Genomic DNA, 21,715 nt, shown 5'->3' with positions numbered 1-21,715 from the left:
ATCAACGTACCCTTTAAAAATACTGCGGTTTCTTCAAATATTTTTCCTTCCGTGTTTTCAGACCATCATATGGTAACCCTAAACCTTTCCTTTCCTCAACCCGCAAGTAGGAGCGCTTATTGGAAGTTTAATGTTAGACTTCTAGAAGATGGTATGTTTAAGGAAGCCTTTCGTGTTTTCTGGGCAAGTCTAGTAGCAAAGAAATCTTCCTTTTCTTCATCCAGCATATGGTGGGATAACATGAAATCTCAAATTCGGGTTTTTTGTCAATGTTTCCAATCACACAGCACAAACGACAAGCACATTACAATGGCCCGGTTGGAATTGGATATTCTACATTTGGAGAATAAATTGGCTCATGAAAACAATGACGCCAATTACCGGTTATTGCTTGTAAAGAAAGCTCTTTTAAGGGAGTTAGTTCAAGAGAAAGCAGCCGGAACATTAATTAGACTTAGAATACAGAATGTAAAGTTATCAGACACCCCAAACAAGTCTTTCTTTCATTTAGAATCCTTAAGCAAGCCATCACGGCTAATCTCTTCTGTTTTGGACTCAAGAGGCAACGTTGTTGTCAACGAAGATGATGTTAGAATAAACATTATTGAATTCTTTACAAAACTTTTTGAGGAGCAGACTGTTTGTAATGATACAATGATGGATTTAACCTCTCACCTCCCCTCCCTAACTGAGGCTCAACGGTTGGAGCTTGACCTACCAATCACCCTCCTTGAGCTAACCTGTGCTCTTGCTGCCATGGATTCAGGGAAAGCTCCGGGTATTGACGGTCTACCTCCCGAATTCTTTCTGACATTTTGGGACCTTTTAGGCCCTGAGTTGCTGAATGTTTTGGACACTTCTATACAGACTGGTATAATGCCGCTGAGTCTAAGGAGAGCCGTAGTGTGCTTGCTCCCGAAAACTGAAGATCCCCGACTTTTGGCGAACTGGCGACCGATCTCCCTGCTGTGCACGGACTACAAGCTTTTTTCAAAAGTACTAGCTAATCGACTAAAAAAGGTTATTGGTGATCTAGTACTGCCAGAACAGAGTTACTGTGTTCCTGGAAGATCCATCCATGATAATATTTCTTTAATCAGAGATCTCATTGATGGTAACCGTGTTAAAGAAGACTTTGGAATGATGTCGCTTGATCTTGAAAAGGCATTTGACAGTATCGACCATAAGTTTATGCATCATGTGTTACAGGCATGCGGCCTCGGAGCAAACTTTCGTTCCTACATTTCCTTGCTATACACGGATGTATTTAGTTTAATTAAGATTAATAATGTGCTGGCTCCCCCCATCAAGGTTCGGAGAGGGGTCCGGCAAGGGTGCCCAGTCTCTGGTTTATTGTTTGCTCTTTCTTTAGAGCCTCTTCTCAATCTACTGAGAAAGAAGATTTCTGGAATAGCACTCACTCCCATGAGTGCACCGCTAACCCTATGTGCTTATGCGGATGACGTCTGCATCTTTGTAAAAGATAAGGATGATATCGATATCGTTGTTGAGTGCCTGTCAAAGTTTCACGCTGCCTCCTCTTTAAAAATCAATTGGAACAAGAGCAAGACGTTATGGATACCCTCCCTTTATCGCAACCTTCTTCAGCCTGTACCACAGCCGCCCCCATCCCTCCCCGCAGGGTTGCTGTGGGGAAGTGAGGGAATTAAGTACTTGGGCATATTCCTTGGTTCCCCACAGTATGCTCAAAGAAATTGGGACGGGGTAATTGAGCAAGTGGGAGAAAGATTGAACCGATGGAAAAGGGTTTTACCTCATTTGTCCTTCAAGGGCCGTGTGCTAGTGATCAACAACTTAGTTGCCACAATGTTGTGGCATAGGTTCATCTGCCTGCAACCGCCGGAGGCCCTACTCAAAGCACTCCAGGGCAAACTGGTGGACTTCTTCTGGGGAGGCTACCACTGGCTACGACCCGATGTGATATGTCGCCCCTCGGCTGAGGGTGGCCACAACCTCGTCGACATCAAAGCCCGCCTAATGGCCTTCCGGCTGCGGTCCATTCAACGTCTCCTCTACATGGAACATCTGCCAGGCCGGCTCCCTGCACGCCCTGTACTGCAGCGAGCGGGTAGGCTCGGGTACGGGTTTGAACTCTTTCAAATGAACCTCCAGCATGTCGACATATCGGTTCTCCCTGCTTTTTACCAAAGCCTCTTAAATGCCTGGCAGAGCCTTTCTGTGAGTCGTCAGGCGGACACATATGTAACGAAAATGCTGGCACACGAGCCTTTGTTCTATAACCCTCTCTTTCCCGACATTCCAAAGAGTCGAGATTTTTGCCAACACTTTATAGCAGCTGGTATTGTGAAGGTGCGGCATCTCCGACATGACTCAGGGTATGGTTGGAAATCCGTAAGTGAAATCGCCGACCTGACAGGGATTTGGTCCCATAGGATGATTGCAAAAATTTTGAGGAAAATGATTCAGTTGGGACGGCAACTTGGCCTAACTTGGACTCGAGGTACAGAAGAAGATCTAAATGAGCCGATAGTGCCTAAATTAATTGTTGAACCCATTCAAAACGATTTGCCCCCTGTTAGCGATGGGTCAAAGCTTTTCCAGACAATGGACAGCAAGGGCATCTACAAGATGTGCCTCAAGCTGTTAAATGGGAACCCTTCGTTAAATGGAGTTACCCGATGGAAAGGATTGTTACCCGGAGGACCCCCCTCCGAACCTATCTGGGAAGCCATGTACAGTGAGCCCACATCCAAAAGAACAGGTGATCTCCAGTGGCGTTTGGCCCACTGGATTGTTCCCTCTAACACGTTTATTAGACATTTTTCTCCTGTATCTGTTTGTTGTCCCTTCTGTACAGTCAATGAGGACTTGTTTCACGCATTCATAGACTGTATCCGATTATTTCCTTTGTTTCATTGGTTGAATTACATTGCACATGAAATGCATGTTACTTTTTCTTTGAGAAGTTTCGTCTTTGGTTTTGCCCCTAAACAGAATCCTGCATCTAAACTGTTTAGTTTCCTAATAGCAACTGCGAAGCTTGCTGTTTATTTAACAAGAAAAGACAAACTATCTGGCAAACCGATAGAGCACTGCAATATCATGTTGTGTTTGAATGCATTAATCTCAGCAAGATTGAAACTGGAATTTACCCTGTCCAACGAGTCCGGAAATTTTCATAACTTTGTTGATACTTGGTGTGTTGGTGGGTTTTGTGAGGTTAAAGAAAATGAATTTAGAATACTGTTGTGAAATACTGATTGTTTTTATTTGATGATCATTGGGTGCTTCTTCTTTCTCTTTTTTTCTTTTTGTTGGCATTATTGATTTTATTGCAAAACGTGTATATTGTTACTTTTATATTTTTGTAATAAAAGGACTAAAAAGTCAAAGTCTCTCTCTCTCTCTCTCTCTCTCTCTCTCTGCCGTTTCGTGTGTTGGGCGTGGCAAGATGGCGCGTGCTCGTGCTTGTGTGTTGTAGCTCTTGGCTCGTGTTGTTTTTCATCCTCTCCCCACCAACCTTTTTACCTTTCCCTTTCCTTTGTTTTTTTTTTCCTTTTGTACTCTTGTCGTGTATGTTGACCTTTTTCCTCCCTTCCTGCTTCGTTACCACCTGTCCCTCGTTTTTTTTCTCCTCCTTCGAGACAGAGAGAGGGAGAGCCAGCACGGTAAGGGTTTGTTTGAACCACGTTTTTTCCTAACGTGGTTTAAACCGTGCTTTCGTTTTTAGTTACTTAATATATATATTTTTTTCTATTCTTTTTTTTTGGGATTATACAAATCTATTTGCTTTCACTTCGTTTCTCCTTTGACGATATGGCTAATAGGAGTAGCCAAAGGCCTGCCGATCGTGTTACCGATGAGGGTTTATCGCGTAAGCACGGGCTGTGCCTTGTCCCGCCGGAGGGAGTTGAAATGGATGACATTTTGCTCGCGATTGGGGATTTGATCGACGTGAGTAACATTCGTGCCGCGTCTCGTATGAATCACAAAATTGTGGTTTTTGTTTCGCAAATAAGTCTGGCCGATATTGTTGTGCAGAATGGTTTGACCTTGGGAAACGATCTGTTTGTTCCTGTGTCGTCGATGGACACGCCGGCAGTTAAAGTCATTCTGAGCAATGTTCCGCCTTTTCTAGGTAACGAGGAAATCCTACACAAGCTCGGTGAGTTTGGTACTGTCGTCTCTCGAATCATTAGGGTTCCTCTACGTACGAGAAACGGCAGGTTGAAGCACGTACAATCGTTTCGACGTTTTTGTTTTGTTGTTCTAAAAGACGCAGCGAAGCAGTTGAACACCTCCCACACCTTTAAAGTAGGCGAGCATGAATATAGAATCTTCATGGCGACCGAGACCTTGATCTGCTACGGATGTGGAGCACACGGACACACTAAGCAGTATTGCCCAGACGCAAAGAAGACGTACGCTACAGCAGCTGGGTCGGCCCCCCCTGTAACTGATGCAGTGCCCCCCGTTCATGAGCCTGGTGGAGTACAGACGTCCACACCAGAAGACCAGGGTGTGGAAAGTGGTGGCGGTGTTGCTGAGGTTAGTGCAGCAGGGGTGCACCCAGTCGATGTGGACAAGAGGCTGCAACCTCAAGAGAATATGGTCTTTGAGGAGGTATTGATGAAAGGCACCGAGGCTAAGAGGAACCTAAAACGTACCTTTTTGAGCGCCGAGGTGGAAGACAAAGGTAGCAAAGTGATACTCGTACAAACAAACAGTATCTCAGACTATCCTGATGATTCTCGGCAAGCTGGGCAGGGTGGTGACGAAACAGAGGAGAGTAGGACTTCACCCCATGCTCTTGTTGAAGAAAATCAATGCAGTAGTATTGGTTGTGATGATGGCACCATTGTCCCTTGTGACAACGAGCAGTCCCAGGGCCTGAGTGACAACGGTTGTTGCTCACATCCGGTTGAAACGACCAAGGATGATGGTCCAAGCAGACCTATAATAGGCAGCAGTGGTGGCACAGATGTGCCCCTTGTGATGCAACAAGAAGACTGCAGTGGTGATGACACAGAAGGTGTGCCTGCTCCTGACACACAACAAAGGAGTTTCAACGTTGATGTGGTTAGGGAGCTGGATGAGGAAGCTCAAAGCCTTGTGTCTGTGAATGATCATCAGGGAGAAGAACAGATGGAAGCAACAAAGGAAAACGTCATCAGTTTCCTAAACGAGACGTTTAGGCAACGCTACGTTGTGATCAAAGACCATTTTCCCGATGTGAAAACTTTCATCAGGGCTGCAAGACCCCTCCTGCAAAGAAATGACCCAATGGAAATCTCGGAGGCCCAATTTCAGCGTCTTCGGAAAGCGGTCACAAAGGCGAATAAGGAATTGCAGGCGGAGGGTGAGTTACCTTTGTAAATGGCTTTGCGAAAGATATGTATCGCATCCCTGAATATCAATGGGGGTTGTACCCCCTTACGAAAAATTCAGACAATTCAGGCGATGGAGAGGGTGAAAGCCGACATCATCCTGATACAGGAGACTCATGCTACGAACACCCTGGTTGCTGAATGGGGAAAACTTTATCGAGGGCAGTGGTGGCTGAGTGGGTTTACCACACCCAAAGCTGGTGTTGCCATCGCCTTGAGTGATAGAATCCCTGCTCGGAAGATTGTCTTTAAGGAAATTTATAAGGGACATCTGATAGCGGTGGATTTCTATTGCAACACGCAAAGGATCATCATTGTGAACGTATATGCACCGAGTGAGCCCATGGAAAGAAGAGTGTTCTTTTCCACTCTGCATGACTTTGTAAAAGGACTGGATACAACCGCTTTCATCTGTGTTGCTGGTGATTTCAATTGCACTATCAATCCTTCCGTAGACAGGACCGGTCATGAACCCCATCCAGCTTCTATGAGGATTTTGGAGAACATCATCAAAAATCAGCATTTGAAAGATGTTTGGAGGTTGCAACACCCAACTTCACGGTGCTATACGTGGTGCAGATGCCATGATGGGAGGATATCAATGGCAAGGCTAGACAGATTCTACGTGAATAAGCCAATGCTAAATGTGATGGCCACAACCCAGATACTCCCAACTGGTTTCACAGACCATTACCTGGTTTCAATGGGTTTTAATTTGCCTCTGACCTCAGGGGGTCGTGCGTATTGGTCACTTAATACCCACCTGCTGAATGATATGAGATTCAAAGAGGCTTTTCGAGCCGTGTGGGAAAGAATTCGGTCCTCCAAATTTGAACATGCTAACCTTCGACTGTGGTGGGACCTCGCAAAGGGTCAGGTCAAATCGTTCTGTCAACAATATAGTCTTTATGCCACTAAATTGAAAAATCTCTCGATTGATTCATTAAAGGCTGAAATTGCAGCCCTGGAGGAAAACATTAATACGGCTGGGAAAGACACTACAGGTGACCGGCTGCTATGGACTAAAAAGGCAATGTTGACTGAACTGGTACGGCAGCGAGCAATGGGCACCCTGGTACGCATGAGAATGAGTTATTTAACGTTGGATATGCCAAATAAGGCCTTGTTTGGTTTGGAGAACTCTGTTAAAAAATCACAACAGATTCATGGGCTACGTGCTGCTAATGGGCCAATAGTGACCTCCCAACAGGAGATTAAGTCTGTTTTGAAGGGTTTTTATACAAACTTGTACTCCCCCCAGAGCATAAGTAATGAGACCTTGCAGGAGCTGACTACCGGGCTTCCAAGATTTGAGGAAGACCAGCAACGCACATTGAACATGTCAGTTTCGGCTGCTGAACTTGAAACTGCTATGCGGAGCTTGAAGGATGGTAAAGCCTCTGGGATTGATGGTTTGCCCGGAGAGTTCTATAAGACTTTTTGGAAACTTGTGGGACCTGACCTGCTTGAGGTATTTGATGAATGCCTTCATGTTGGAGAGCTTCCCCTGTCCTGCAGAAGAGCAGTCATTTGCCTGTTACCAAAGGCTGGGGACACTCAACTAGTCGAGAACTGGCGGCCTGTCTCATTGCTGTGTGCGGATTACAAGCTTTTGTCGAAGGCCTTAGCAAACCGTTTGGGAACTGTGATCAGCTCTATTGTGCACCCTGACCAGACCTACTGTGTACCAGGAAGGTCAATTTATGACAATATTTTTCTGATAAGGGATATTATTTCTTGTAATGAGTACTTGCGTGCCAGTTTTGGGTTGTTGTTTCTTGACCAAACAAAGGCTTTTGATCGTGTTGATCATACATATTTGTTTTCTGTTCTGGAGCGGATGGGTTTTGGCGAAACTTTCATTTCCTATGTCAAGCTGTTATACACTAACACCTTCTGCATGATGAAAGTAAACAACAGTTTATGTCCCCCTTTTCCTTTCCGTCGGGGTATCCGTCAAGGGTGTCCCCTTTCTGGACTTCTGTATATAATTGCCCTTGAACCACTCTTAGCATCCATCAGGCAGCGAATAACTCAGGATGTGGGAGCCGTTTTTGGTTCAAGATTTGTGGTCACAGCTTATGCTGATGATGTATGTGTTCTGATTAAGGGCCCAAGTAGTGTTGCTGCGGTGCAGCGTTGCTTTAAAGACTACTCTGCGGCCTCTTCCGCCGAAGTAAATTGGGGCAAGAGTGTAGCCTTATGGTGCGGTTCAGATAACCTTTCTTTAACACTGCCACCGTCACTCCCACATAATCTAGAGTGGAAAACAGATGGAGTCAAATATCTTGGTGTCTATCTTGGCAACCAGGAAGTAGAAACGAAGAACTGGGAAGGAATGATTGAACAAATTACACACCGGTTGAAACGATGGGAAGGACTGCTGCGATCTCTTTCTTATAAAGGCCGCTCTCTTGTTATAAATAACTTGATAGCAGCAAGATTATGGCATAAACGAATTGCCTTGCAGCCACCCAAGGAGTTGATACCAGCCATCCAGCGGGTCTTGGTTAATTTCTTTTGGAATGGATACCACTGGCTTCGGCCGCAAATACTGTACCATCCTCGGAAGGAGGGTGGACATGGAATTGTGGAGGTGTCCACCCGGCTTATGGCTTTTCGCCTACAGTCTGTGCAACGTCTGTTGTATGCTGAAGAGCTGCCCTGGCGCTCATTTGCGTTTTTCTTGTTGCAACAAGCGGGAGGCCTGTGTTATGATAGGCACTTGTTCCTGGTGAACCTTGACCGTGTCAGCTTAGTTTCAATCCCAACTTTTTATCAGGGTTTGCTGAGAGTTTGGAAAGGTTTTGGGGTTCATCGTTGCCTTGAGGCTTATAATTGCCGGATGTTTATCCAAGAGCCTATTTTCTATAACGGGTTTTTTCCATGCATTCCTCATAGTCCGACTTTGATTAGGAAATTTACTCAAGGAGGAATTGGCAAAGTTTGTGACCTGAGGGATACATCTGGGACAAAATGGATGTCTGCTGGCAGGGTGGCGGCCATTCTTGGTTTAAGATCCGTGCGTATTGTCAGCCAAATTATACGCATCGTCAAGAGGAAGTTTAAGGAGTTAAATATTGGCTGGGAAGGTATAAACAATGTCGAGGATGTTCGGCTGTCTTTCCCTGAAATTAAGGTGCTCCCAGCTCTCCAGTCGAATGGTGAACTTGTATCTCATTTTCACTTGGTAACAAAGGCGGGTATTCACAAGCTCCTTCGAGAAAACCAAGCATCATCCTTCTCCGGAGTGGCGCGAGTGGCCTTGTGGTCCGAAAGGTTAGGGCCAGGGTCTCCTGCCACGCCACTGTGGCCTAACATGTACAAATTACCTATTTACGGGTTCCTCGCAGATATCCAGTGGAGACTAGCACATTGGGCTCTCCCTACGAACACCTTTGTTCATCACCTTGACAGCTCAGTGCCAGTAGCATGCCCCTTCTGTGTACAGAAGGAGGATCTCTTTCATGCCTATGTGAAATGCGAAAGACTAATACCTCTTTTCTTGATTCTCACACACCTTTTTGATCAGTTGTCTTTTCCTTTTACTTCACATTCTTTTATTTTTGGTGTATCTTTCAGACCCTCCTGCAAGGACTCTGGTGTCCTCCTAAACTTCTTAGCTGCTGTAGCAAAATATTCAATATATAAATCGAGGAAAATTAAAATTGATAATGGGCATGGGTTTGATGTTGTTCCTATGTTTAAAGGGCTGGTGTCTGCAAGAATAAGGTTAGAGTTTGATTATTATGTGGCGAATGAAAATGTCAAACTCTTTGAATGCAAATGGTGTATTAATGAAGCCTAATGTGTTGTGAATGAATCGAATTTGTACTTTTCTTTTTAACATTAAGAACTGTTGTTTTTTTCTATTTTTTTCTCTCCTGTAAAAATGTAACTTGACCTGGTGTGTTTTTTTGTGAAATAAATGGTGTTGCAAATTCAAATTCTCTCTCTCTCTCTCACTCTCTCTCTCTCTCTCTCTCTCTCTCTCGCCCCCTGCTGGTCGTTTGCATGCTGGTTGTACTGTCATGGCGTCTGCTTGTGGAGGCCTGTGAGTGCTCTGTGTTGTTGCTCCATTCCCCTGCCCCCCCCCCGTTTTCCCCCCTCTGTGTCCTTGTACCTGTTCGTGGAGTCTTCCTGGTGATTCCCATATACGTTGAGACGGGAGAGAGAGCCGGAGAGCACAGGGTGATCGCTGGTAAGGGTTCGCCGTTTTTGGGCGTCGCCCGATCGGTGTTTGCTCCTTCATCTTAAACCTCTATTTCCTTTTTTTCCTTTCGTTTATCCTTCCTTCAGTTTGTTTTGTTGCCTCCCTTTTCCGAAGTTAGGGAAATCGGAGAGGTCTGATTGCTTCCCATTCCCGGAGTTCGGGTAGGGAAGATTGTATTATATATTCACCCTCCCCGAGTTGGGGAGGGGTTGTAAGTGCAGCTGTTCCAGCATGGCAGCTGCACTATCTCGATTTACGGCCTTTCAGAGCCTGACCCGTAAGCACGGGTTCTTTTGTGTACCTCCGGAACGTGAGGTTAGTGTCGAGGACGTTGTCCTCGCAACCGGTCGTGTTGTCGGGATCGACAAGGTTGTTGCCGCTTCGCGGATGAACAAGCGGATCGTTATTTTTTTGTCCGACGTGGATTGTGTCCCACAAATTGTCGAACAGGGTTTGACAATCGATCCAGATTTATTTGTAATGATTTCCCCACTAGATAGCCCAGCGATAAAAGTCGTGATATCAAATTGCCCCCCATTTGTATCCGACGATGTACTAATTAAAGAGTTGTCCCGATACGGTACCATCGTGTCTCGTGTCTCCATGATTCCCTTCGGGTCACGAAACAACGATTTAAGGCACGTGGTTTCATTCCGGCGGCAAGTGTTTATGATTTTAAAAAATTCCCAGAAGGATTTAAACCTTATAATAAAATTAAAACATCAACAGAACGAATATACAGTGTACGTGTCCACCAACGTTCTAAAATGTTTTGGCTGCGGACAATTTGGGCATGTTAAGCATGACTGCCCCCGAAAAGAGAATTCTCCACAAGTGCAACCTCCCCTCCGAACCGGGAATAAGCAACCCCCCCACCTTCCCACCACCGGTCCAAACCCTCCCACCACTGACCCAAGCCCTCCCACCACTGACCCAAGCCTTCCCACCACCGAACCAAACCTTCCCACCACCGAACCAAGCCCTCCCGCCGCCGAACCAAGCCCTCCCACCACCGACCCGAACCTTCCCACCATCGACCCAAGCCTTACCACCACTGATCCCAATCTGTCCACCACCGACCCAAGCCCTCTTACCACCAATCCAAACCCCCCCGCCGTACCCCCCTCCCCTCCCCTTGAAACAGGGGCCTCTCCCTCTACTGAAGGATCTAATTGCAGCCATCTCCTGTTAACTATAGATCTCACCCCCCAGGCGACATCGTCCAATCACAGCTTGTTGCCTGCTATAACTGATCCTACCTCTCCCGCCGTGGTAGCCGATGGGATCCCCCTCCCGATGATCACGTCTTCCCTCCCCCCCCCCTCCCCCCAAACCCTTGCAATCTCTTCCCACTAACCAGGACGAGTTTCAATTAGTCTGCCCAAAAGGAAAAAGACATCTGCAAACAACAGATGAAAACGGTCACCTCTTTAAAAAACCTACAACTGAAAACCGACAGCCCCTCCTCTCTGGCCTAGATTTGTCCCTCGTCACAGAAAATCGTTTCTCGGTATTGGAGGACATAGATGTGGATGAATCCTCGCCCTTGTCTACTGACCTAGAAACTGATATGGTTGAACCACAAAAATTAGTACCCCCCCCCCCTCCCCTGAAGATGGCTCATTTCTCTCCCTCCCCGTCCCCCCCCTCTATGGACTATGCCCCATCCGATAACGTGGAGGGATGTGATGACGGTGAGGAGATAAATGATGAAAACCAGTGTGACACACCATCTGAGCCATCTGATATAGATGACTCTGTTAGTGAATGTGGTAGCCTTAAGGAAGAAGAAATCCCTCCAATCCCTCCCTCCGAGATAAAAAGGTTTCTTAAGGACACATTCCGAAAAAGGAATGTTGTAATAGAAACCTTTTTTCCGGAGCTACCTGATTTTATACATTCCGCTAAACTGATGGTAAAACGGCCCCACGTTTTTAATTTCAATTCCTCCCAACGTCACCGTTTAAAGAAGTGGTTGCAAAAAGCTAAGAATGAACTGCTATCAAAAAATTGAGTGGTGGTCACTCCTCCTTATAGCTGTAATGAGTTTTTCCATTTGTAGCCTGAATATTAACGGAGGATGTAGCTCTGTCCGTAAAGTTCAAGTAAGGGATTTTTTATTACAGAAGAAAGTTGACATTGCCCTCTTACAAGAGACCCATGCCAACGACTGCTGTGTCGCAGAGTGGTGTAGGCTCTTCCCCGGCCTGTCCTTCTTTAGTAACGGTGACTCCCGCAAAGGCGGTGTCGCAATAATTCTTAGCCCCTCCTTTTCGCCTTCATCGCTTAAATTCGACGAAATACACAAGGGATCCCTAGCATCCCTAGAATTCCACTACTATGGAAAATTCTATACTATTTTTAATATCTATGCCCCAAGTACGCCTGTAGCTCGGCGAGTTTTTTTTAATGACCTTGGGACACACCTAACGTCCCTCGACAGTCAAAACGCCCTAAAAAACCAAGACAATCATGTTTGTATTGGTGGAGATTTTAACTGCACCCTCCAACCCCAACTCGACAGGAACAGTGCAGAGCCCCATCCTGCCTCCACAATCCCTCTCACCAAATTTTTAAAACAAATGAATTTGACAGATATATGGCGGGTACAGCACCCATCAATCAGGCAATACACATGGTGTCGATGCATTCAGGGTAATATTGTACTTGCTCGCTTGGACAAGTTTTATATTAATCCTCCACTTGAACGCCTCGTTCTGTCATCCAAAATTTGCCCATCAGGATTCTCGGACCACAGCGCAACATTTCTCAAAATTTCTGCCCCCTGCCCGAAACACAAGAGTGCTTTTTGGAAATTTAATAACAACTTACTTGATGATAGTACCTTTAAGGACATTTTTCCGGAAATTTGGAATATTCTGGTTGCCTCCCAAGGGAATTTCTCAAACCTCAGACAATGGTGGGATAATGCCAAAACGCACATCAGACTGTTCTGCCAACAATATCGTGCGTATGGTGTTCAAGAGGAAAGAAAAACCACAACCTTACTTGAAGATGAAATCCTGGAATTACAGGAACAGCTTCAGGGAACCGCAAGTGTGAGCTACCAGGGAATGAGGCAACAAATCCATGGAAAAACGGCCTTACTGAATTCCATATCCGAAAGGCGAGCACAAAATGCTTTATTGCGCCTGAAGATGAGGTACATACACGACCTTGATGCTCCAACCAAATTCTTCTTCAGCCTTAAAAGGGGGGCCTCTTCGTCAATGATTACACGCTTGCTCCATGATGGGGAACTCCTTTATGAAGATGGCAGAATCAGGGAATGTGCCCGGAAACATTTTAAACAACGGTTTATGCGGCATGACATTAACCAGGATGCAATATCGGAACTTGTTTCTAACCTTCCAACATTGACGGAGGATCAGAAGCAGCAGTTGGAGGATCCTCTTAGGTTACCTGAGCTCACCGCTGCCTTGAAGGCCTTGGAACCTGATAAAGCCCCTGGACTGGATGGGCTGACAAGTGAATTTTTCCAGTTTTTTTGGGACACCATTGGACCTCACCTACTGCGGGTATTGAATGAATGTTTAGAGGATGGACAACTGCCGTGGAGTTGCCGGAGAGCAGTCACCACCTTAATTCCTAAGAAAGCGGACACTCAACTTATAGAGAACTGGCGTCCTATTTCTGTTTTATGTACAGATTATAAAATTTTAGCCAAAGCCTTGTCTAATCGAATGAAACCTTTTATGAATGTACTAATAGGAGAACATCAATCCTTTTGTATTCCTGGACGTACTATTTTTAATAATATCTTTCTTATCCGTGATACCATTCGGTTTTGTAACAATTTTAATATGAATGTTGGTCTGTTTTTTATTGACCAAGGAAAAGCCTTTGACTGTATTGACCACATGTACCTTTTTAGAGTTTTAGAGAATTTTGGGTTTGGACCTATTTTTATCTCGTACGTTAAACTTTTGTATTGTAATATATCCAGTGTTCTTAAAATTAATCAAGTATTGTGTAGCCCCATTGCTGTACAACGGAGAGTACGGCAAGGTTGCCCGCTATCTGGACTTTTATACTCTCTTGCCATCGAACCTCTTCTGCTCCAATTACGTACGCACATTTCTGGCTTCACTGGATCAATTCTTACCACACCGCTAAAAGTCTCTGCCTATGCAGATGATGTCTGTATTTATATAAAAAATAGTACTGACGTCACTGCGGTGGCTCAGGCACTAAAAACATATTGTCAGGCTTGTTCAGGCCAGGTAAACTGGAAGAAGAGTGAAGCCCTTTGGATAGGACCTGGAGATTGCCCGCCAATTGTCCTACCAGGAGGAGTGAACTGGCAGAAAAGTGGCATTAAATACCTCGGTATTTTCCTCGGAGACAACACCTTTGAGCAGCAGAACTGGGTGGGATTACCAGACAAGGTAATGGCAAAACTGGCCCGCTGGAAAGGACTTCTTTTCCAACTTTCGTACCGCGGAAGAACTCTCGTCATTAACAATCTTGTCGCCTCTATGCTATGGCATAAGATGATATGCCTACAACCGCCTGGGAGCCTTCTTATTACACTGCAAAAGAGCATTGTCGACTTTTTCTGGAGCGGGAAACACTGGCTCCAACCCCCCGTGGCATACTTGCCACTCGCTGAAGGTGGCCAAGGTCTTATTGATATCCGCAGCCGGATTATGGTCTTCCGGCTTCATATCGTGCGCCAACTTGTATATGGAGATGAAGCCCTACTCTGGAGGCCTCTGGCTAACTGCATATTACAGCTTACATGCAAACTGGGTTACGACCGAGAACTTTTCTTGATGAACCCTCATCAAATCGATTCATCCTTGCTGCCCACCTTTTACCAAGGGGTGATGAACGCCTGGCAAGCCCTGTCCTTTTCCCGTGAAATGGCAACATACAACATGGAAATGTTGTTGAACGAGCCCCTATGCTACAACCCCTTCCTGGAAAACAGCTTGAATAATAGGGGACTCGTTCAACGTTTTGTTGATGCCAAGCTGCTGCGAGTGAAAGACCTCATGACAGAGTCTGGGAGCTGCCGGCTGAGTGCTGCCGCTGTGGCACAAAAAACCGGAATAAAATCTGTCAGGATCATCTCTCGGTTCCTTCAAGGGATATCCACAACGTATCGTAATACCTGCGAGGAACTTGGCCCTTCCCCCGAGGAAACAGCGGGTGACTTCCCCAAACTCCTAGTCTTCAGCCCGCCACTTAATCTGTCCCCTGGCCTGAACAGCCCTGATGATACTGCATTATCCCTTCCCGCCTTTCCAAAGAAAACTCTGTACAACGCGTACGTTAAAATTTTATACGCAAAAACATTTTCTGAGCACCCGAGGCTTCGATGGCGGGATGTTTTACCCCCAATACCACCCAATTGCCCCAATTGGCGAAGTTTTTATCTCTTGCCTACTCCAAAGTATGTTGGAGATATTCAATGGAAACTTGTACACTGGATTTTACCTTATAATGTTTTACTGAACCGGTTTTCTACTGCTAACTCTAATCTATGCCCTTTCTGTGCATCCATTGAAACCCTACCGCATATATACCTGGAGTGTGAACGATTGCAACCTCTTTTTACATTCCTTCAGGAACGCTTTGTGAAGCTTGGTTCCCTCTTCAATCACAATGTTTTTATTTATGGTGTTTTAGGACCGTCTTCCCTTAGGAATGTGGTTTTAATGAATTTTTTAATTGGCCAGGCCAAGTTTGCAATTTATAAATCCAGGAAGAAAAAAATGGGAAACGCTTCTGACTCGTCATGTGATGTACTGCTCACCCTTAAGGCTCTTGTAAATGCAAGACTAAAGCTAGAATACCGGTTTTTTAAAATGAACAAGAATTTAACATGTTTTAAAGAAAAGTGGGTTTTTAATGATGTCATATGCACACTTGATGATGATGATTTGAAAATAACCTTTCCTTGAGACCATTTTATTGTGTTTTGTTTCTTTGTGACTGAACATAACTGATTTTTTGTACTCTTGTAATAAAAGGAAGAAACAGTCAGTCTCTCTCTCTCTTTCTACTGTTCCTTTTGTTTTGTTATGTCCTGATCCGTTCTATTTTCTCGCTCCTCCACAAGCCCCGACATTGTATACAAAAAAAAAACATTTGAAGGTTTGAACAATATGAAGCATTCAATATCTGCTGGTTGTGTGCGCATGCGTGTTAATCTTTCTTATGGATTGTGGAATAGCTTTACAATGCCACAGTGTTTAGCTAATTCCTTTGTGCTCCTGACTAAGTGCCAGAATGTCAAAGTAAATTGATAATGATCGCATTATAATTTTGTCACACTTTTCATGTTTTTATCCTTTTGTTCAATTCACAGGTGTTTGAATCGGTTGTCCGATTCATGGAGCATGCTCCGCAGTGCCCTGCTCCATGCACATGACCATGACATTGACAATTTTGAATGGTTCGTTGTTTGTGATGACTCTACATTCGTCGTTGTAGAAAACCTCAAATATTTCGCACTTGGTAAAGATCCGGAGGTTCCCTATTTTCTGGGCAGAGTACAGCGAGAAGAAGAATTGGATTTTGTGATTGCATCAGCGGGCATGCTAATGAGCCGTGGTACACTGCGGCGGTTCAAGATCGCATCTGACGATCCAAAAATATGTTCCAACAGTGCATCCGCCATTGGTTTCTGGTTGCGTTCACAATCTCCAAGTAAACTTCTCGCTTCGTGCCTTAAAAACATGAAGGTGCACGCTCAGAATGCCGAGGATTCGAGTGGTCGTTCACTCTTCAACGATGCCACGGTACAGGATCTGGTGAAAAGGACCATGTCAGAACAGGGGCAGAGCAGTAGTAAAGGAAACGTCATTGAGGGATGCTGCTCTGACCTTGCTATTACCTTCGGAAATGTTCCTGCCAATCAGATGCACGTCTTGATGTTTGGGGTCTACCGACTGCGTTCCTTTGGGCATACATACAATGATCTGCTTGAATTCCACCCTGTACCAACTGCAAAGAATGACTAATCAGGTATACATATTATATTTCCAGTCTTTATAAATTGAACATTTGTATCCCCGGGTTTTGTAGGAGTTTATTATGTTGTATACTATTTTAATTTCCTAATTAGAATACCTTGAGTCTTAAGAGGTGTGTTCATACTCCCCATTAGCATCCAAAAAGGTGAGTGAGACTGAAATGGACAGTACACTTGCCTTTTCATTTTAACAGGGTCTGAGGCTCATGGAAGAGCTGTGACACAAATCGCGTACACATATGCAGATGTCGACACTGGACAACATAGGACTTGTCTTTAAAAAAAAAAAACCCAGACAAACAACTCGTGACCCTTGGTGAAGTGACGTATCTTCTTGGAACACTAGGTATTGGCGCCGCTATCTTGCGTCATCACTTTTGTCTCCGCAATCAGCAGGGCATTTGAGATCCTCCCCCTCCCACACTCCATCGTTAAGTGATAGGGCTAAAGACGATATATAACACAATATATCATAAAGTTATGGACTGATTCGGACGAAACGTGGTGGACAGCTTGGGTGTGTGACAAGGACGAATCGATTCGCTTATGGTGGAGATTTGAATCCGGATCCGAATGAGAATTTGTTAGTTTTTTTATTTATTATTCTTCATCATTGAGAGATAGGGCTATACACAATATATAGCATTATATCTCAAAAAGTTGCATCCGGCCATAAAAACATTGCCTCAAACAGGGAACCATGATTGTCATGGGGCCCGCAAGGCTAACCCCTGCTCCAGCAGGGAAAAATGATCATTCATTCATTCATTCATATCTCAAAAAGTTGTGGACAGATTAGGATGAAGAAGCCAATTGGATTTTTTTGGAGGTCCAGATCCAGATCCAGCCTATCGGTGGGATACAAAACGTGGATTGTTCAGCCTGGCGAAGGTTATGCGCTCTATCGAGTGCCATTCTAGTCTTCATAATATAATGGAACCTTTTAAAAATTGCGATTATGGAGTATGATTTGTGATCAATAACATTTCTTACAAAAATGACAAATGTATAGCATGATATCTCAAAATTTAGAAGAATGGTGAAAGTGTATTTAGATTTAGAAGTGTGCATTTAAAATGTGTATTTTATTAGAAAATTTAGAAGTGCATTTAGATTTTAGAAGAATGGGCTGCAGCACTGCCCACCTTAGGTGGGCTGAAAAGGGTATTCCTGCCCAGATGGCGGGAGTGCCCGCTAGTTATTTAAAAGGTAAACTTAGATTTTGTAAAATAAACTAGTGGACCAAATTTCATTGGTCTAATCAATGTAGGACCTCATGGCGATCAATTTGGTGTATCACACTCCCTTTTGGAAAGCCCCGACAAATACCTGTCGTCCTGTACCAAAACCATTATTGCTGTCCCTTTATTCGGAGGATTATAAAAACCACCGTTTAGAGGCCATTTTTCCCCGCAAAGCGGGGGTTGGCCTTTTCGGGGACCGTGGTAGTTGTTGTTTTTTGGTCCCCTTTTTGAAGCAATGTTTTACGGCCGGATGCCCTTCCTGACGCCAACCCTTTTTGCCCGAATTTTAATTACCCTAATCAACTCAGGAGATCATGACGATCATTTCGGTATATAACATTCCACATCAGAAAGCTCCAGTATAACTCAAAAAAACCCCCAAAAAACCATACACCACACATCACACATCACACACACACACCTCACCCGTCCATTTATAGTAGAAACAGCAATTGAGTCCAAACAAAGACTGACGAGGCAAATACAAGTTGAGAGGTGATGTATGGTGAATTTAATTTTGCCATTTAAAACATTGTAGCATTGTACAGATATTATAACTACCATACAAGAGAGGAAGAAGACTACCAACAACCTAAAATGGAAGACACCAAGAAGGGATATCATTGTATTTGCATTTATTTATTATTCGGCAGTTCTTTGTTTCATGTTGTTGATGTTGTTTCTTCTTTTTACCTCCCACGCCCTCCTCAGATGTTGGTTCCCTGATGGACGTTTGTCTCCCCTTTATTTAATATGATGCCACAAAAACAGCATTCGTAATGACATTTAATTGATTGTCACCACTTCGGGGATGCCATCTACTTTACGGGTGTAGCTAAGGCAAGAATCAGAACAGTAAATTATGGCCTTAAAAATGCGTCACAGTACTGCATTTCAATCTAATAGCAGAAGGGGCTGGTTAGGTTTACGTCCTTTGAGAAAAGATGGCACCATCCTACTTGCTCATTAGTGTGGTGACATTTTTCGTCTGATAATCGTATTTCAGGTATTGGGCCCAAATTAAATAGCTCAAAGGCAGGTTCACTACTTCTGAGAAGGCGTTTAACTGATGAGTGGATGATTCCTAAATTTATTTATTTATTTTCACTGTGGAAAGTGAAAACTGCTTTGTTTTTATGACAACATTGAGTATTGGATATTACTTTTAAATAATTATACTGTTCCAACTTTTGCACAATAGGATGCAAGCTATTTGGAGTTTGGGAGTCAATTGACTAACTGCAGTTTAACATGATTGATAAGTTTTACTTTGGTGTACGATTCCTTTTTTTTTTTTTTTTTTAATGATGCTCACACATCAATGTCTTTTTATTCATGCTCACAACTTCAATGTCGACATCTCAATCCATTCACGAAATACAAAATAATTTTGCTGTGCTCATAGGGGTTGTATGATAAGTAACCATTTTCTCTGAAACCGCTCAATGAACAAAATCTGAAACTTCATACATCTAATCTATGACCCAATGTGAGTGAATAATTACACTTACCCTATGACATTAGGTCACATGGTATGGCACACATATCGGATTAAAGAAAAAAATTGGACATCGTTTTCTCAAACCACTCAACGACCAAAATTGAAACTTGGTGCATATCAACTCTCAATGGGGTATATAGGGTGATGACGATGACGTCATCCGTGAAGTATTCCAGCAACAATTGGTTGAATTGAAATCTTTATCCGAAGAATCTTAAACTTAATATAACTGATCTATGACCCGATGTGGGTGAATAATTAAATTTATGACATTCATAACCCATGCCAAGAAACTGTGACATAATAGGGTGTATGGTTGTTACAGGTACACGAGCCATAATAATAGCGTGTTCAGTTAATGATGGTATTTTGTTCAGAATGAATGCACGATGTGAGATTATGCGCTCTACGAGTGTCGTTCTAGTTTTTTAAGTGATTCGTCACCATTGGGAGATGGGGCCAAAAACGACATGTAGCATGATGTGACAAAACTAGGTGTATGAGTTAGTTAGGTGATAAGAAACAACAAGCTGATGCGATTTTGGTTGGTTTTGCGGCTTCTTAGTGGGATACAAAACATAGACTGTTCAGTCTGGAGGAGGTGTGCGCTTTACCGAGTGCCGTTCTAGTTTAGAACTGCTGCAATTATTTCATAATTGTGCGAATCTTTGAGCGTGAAGATCTCAATCCAGTATAAGCAATTCCAGGAATGCTGATTGTATGTGTACGTCTTTTTTTGTTCCTACTAAATCTGGCCTGGACCGACGTTTGACTGGAGCCAATTTTGCCAGCGATAACTCGCCTACTCTTCACGAAAGACACAGGGGTTAATGTTCATCAACTATTGCTAGCAAATGTTAATACTGTATGTTGCTTGTAGTACGGCAAATAATATTGCCAGCAAAATGTCACCTGCTTAATATCCATCCGACGGATGGTGCACTTTGTGATGCAATGCCCTGCTTGAAAAGCACCAATCCGATAGTCAGACTGGGAATCATAAACAGATTAGACAGCTCAAAGGTGAGAACCAGCTGATTCGTGAAAGACTTGGGCCAAAAACTTTCCCTGGCTGACCCCACAAGGAGGTGGCAATAATTGGGGCTGTTAAGGTTGTGTGTTTTAATTAGATGTATGGGAGAAGAGTTGGGATGGGGAGGTGGGGGGTGGGGGGTGGGGGGGCTTTTCGATGTACCTGCATGCAAAGTGGAAGGAACACCCAGTGGTGTATCTGTATGAATAATAGAATAAGAACTGATACTTTTTATGTCCATGTCGTCAGTTGCTTCTTTTCTTTGCTCACATCTTCCGAGCTCTTTTTTTTGTCGTACACCAGGTTTTATGTCATTTGAGCCTAACATTTGACTGGCGTCATCTCATAAGGGCTTGCCAGGAATTGTACATTTATGAAAAGATCGATTTGTGCATTTACTGTGCCCGTATTATCATTGGTATTACGTTTGCCTTCCGCATGTGGAAGTCTTTCCCACTATTGGATAGCTTGGACAAAATGGCTAAAAAGTGTGTGGGGGTGCGGAGGGGGTGAGAAACAGCAAATTACCACTCGGCTGTCCGAGCTGTAGCCCTACGTGGATCGTGGTTTCAGAGATGCTCATGCGACACTTGCCGTGGACAGGTGCTTAATTTTTACCTGCACAGACATACACGATTATGTAAAAATAATCAAAACATGTTTGCAACTTAGATATTGAATTTGCAACTTATTGAATTTGCAACCTTTTCCTCCCGATATTTTGACGAGTTTTGGGTTGTGGTGTTTGAATTTTGGTGAAGGTTAATTTTATGGGACAGGCAGATAAAAGGTTATTTTGGATTAATATGCTTTAATATATACTTTTTCCTTAATATGCGTTATTTATTTCAATGTCCAATCAAAATCTCTCAAATCAGACTATGTATTTCAATTTGCCTCAAAAGACATCAATTTGAATGTTGTTGTCACATTGACCGCCTTGGTGTCCTTTTGTTTCCAATAAAGCACTTGCATCCCACCTAAGGTTTGAATAATACCAATCTGTCAAATAATTTGCATACCACCAATGGATTTATCCATCCGTACTGAACATTTGTGGGAAAGTTGATCAGCTACTAAATTTACAGGAACTATTGTCAAACCAATTTATTTTGATCGTCCAGCGTTCACAGCAATCCCTCCAAAAATATTTTTCCCAGTCAAGTAAACTTAAAATGAAGTTAAGTGATTCATGGTAACATTTTGAGTTTTATTTTGGCATCTTAAGGATATACACTACATGACCAAAAGTATGTGGACACCCGAACATCCAACATCTCATTCCAAAATTAATATGGAGTTGGTCTCCCCCTTTGCTCCTATAACAACCTCCACTCTTCTGGGAAGGTTTC

At 43.7% G+C, this 21,715-nt stretch overlaps 1 protein-coding gene across 1 annotated transcript in view; it reads left to right on the top strand.

Moving 5' to 3' along the window:
• The window catches only part of LOC144888767 (C1GALT1-specific chaperone 1-like), a 38,979-nt gene extending 17,637 nt beyond the window's left edge, over positions 1-21,342 (top strand). The window contains exons 2-3 of the mRNA XM_078767960.1: positions 15,920-16,578; positions 18,541-21,342. Coding sequence (XP_078624086.1) covers positions 15,920-16,574 — 655 coding nt within the window. The 3' untranslated portion in view covers positions 16,575-16,578; positions 18,541-21,342. The remainder of the gene's footprint in view (positions 1-15,919; positions 16,579-18,540) is intronic.
• The last annotated feature ends 373 nt before the right edge of the window (positions 21,343-21,715 follow it).

The sequence above is a fragment of the Myxine glutinosa genome, chromosome 14, assembly GCF_964187855.1.
Source record: "Myxine glutinosa chromosome 14, kmMyxGlut1.1, whole genome shotgun sequence".
NCBI classification, from domain to species: Eukaryota; Metazoa; Chordata; class Myxini; order Myxiniformes; family Myxinidae; genus Myxine; species Myxine glutinosa.
This window is presented reverse-complemented; position numbering and strand designations above follow the sequence as displayed.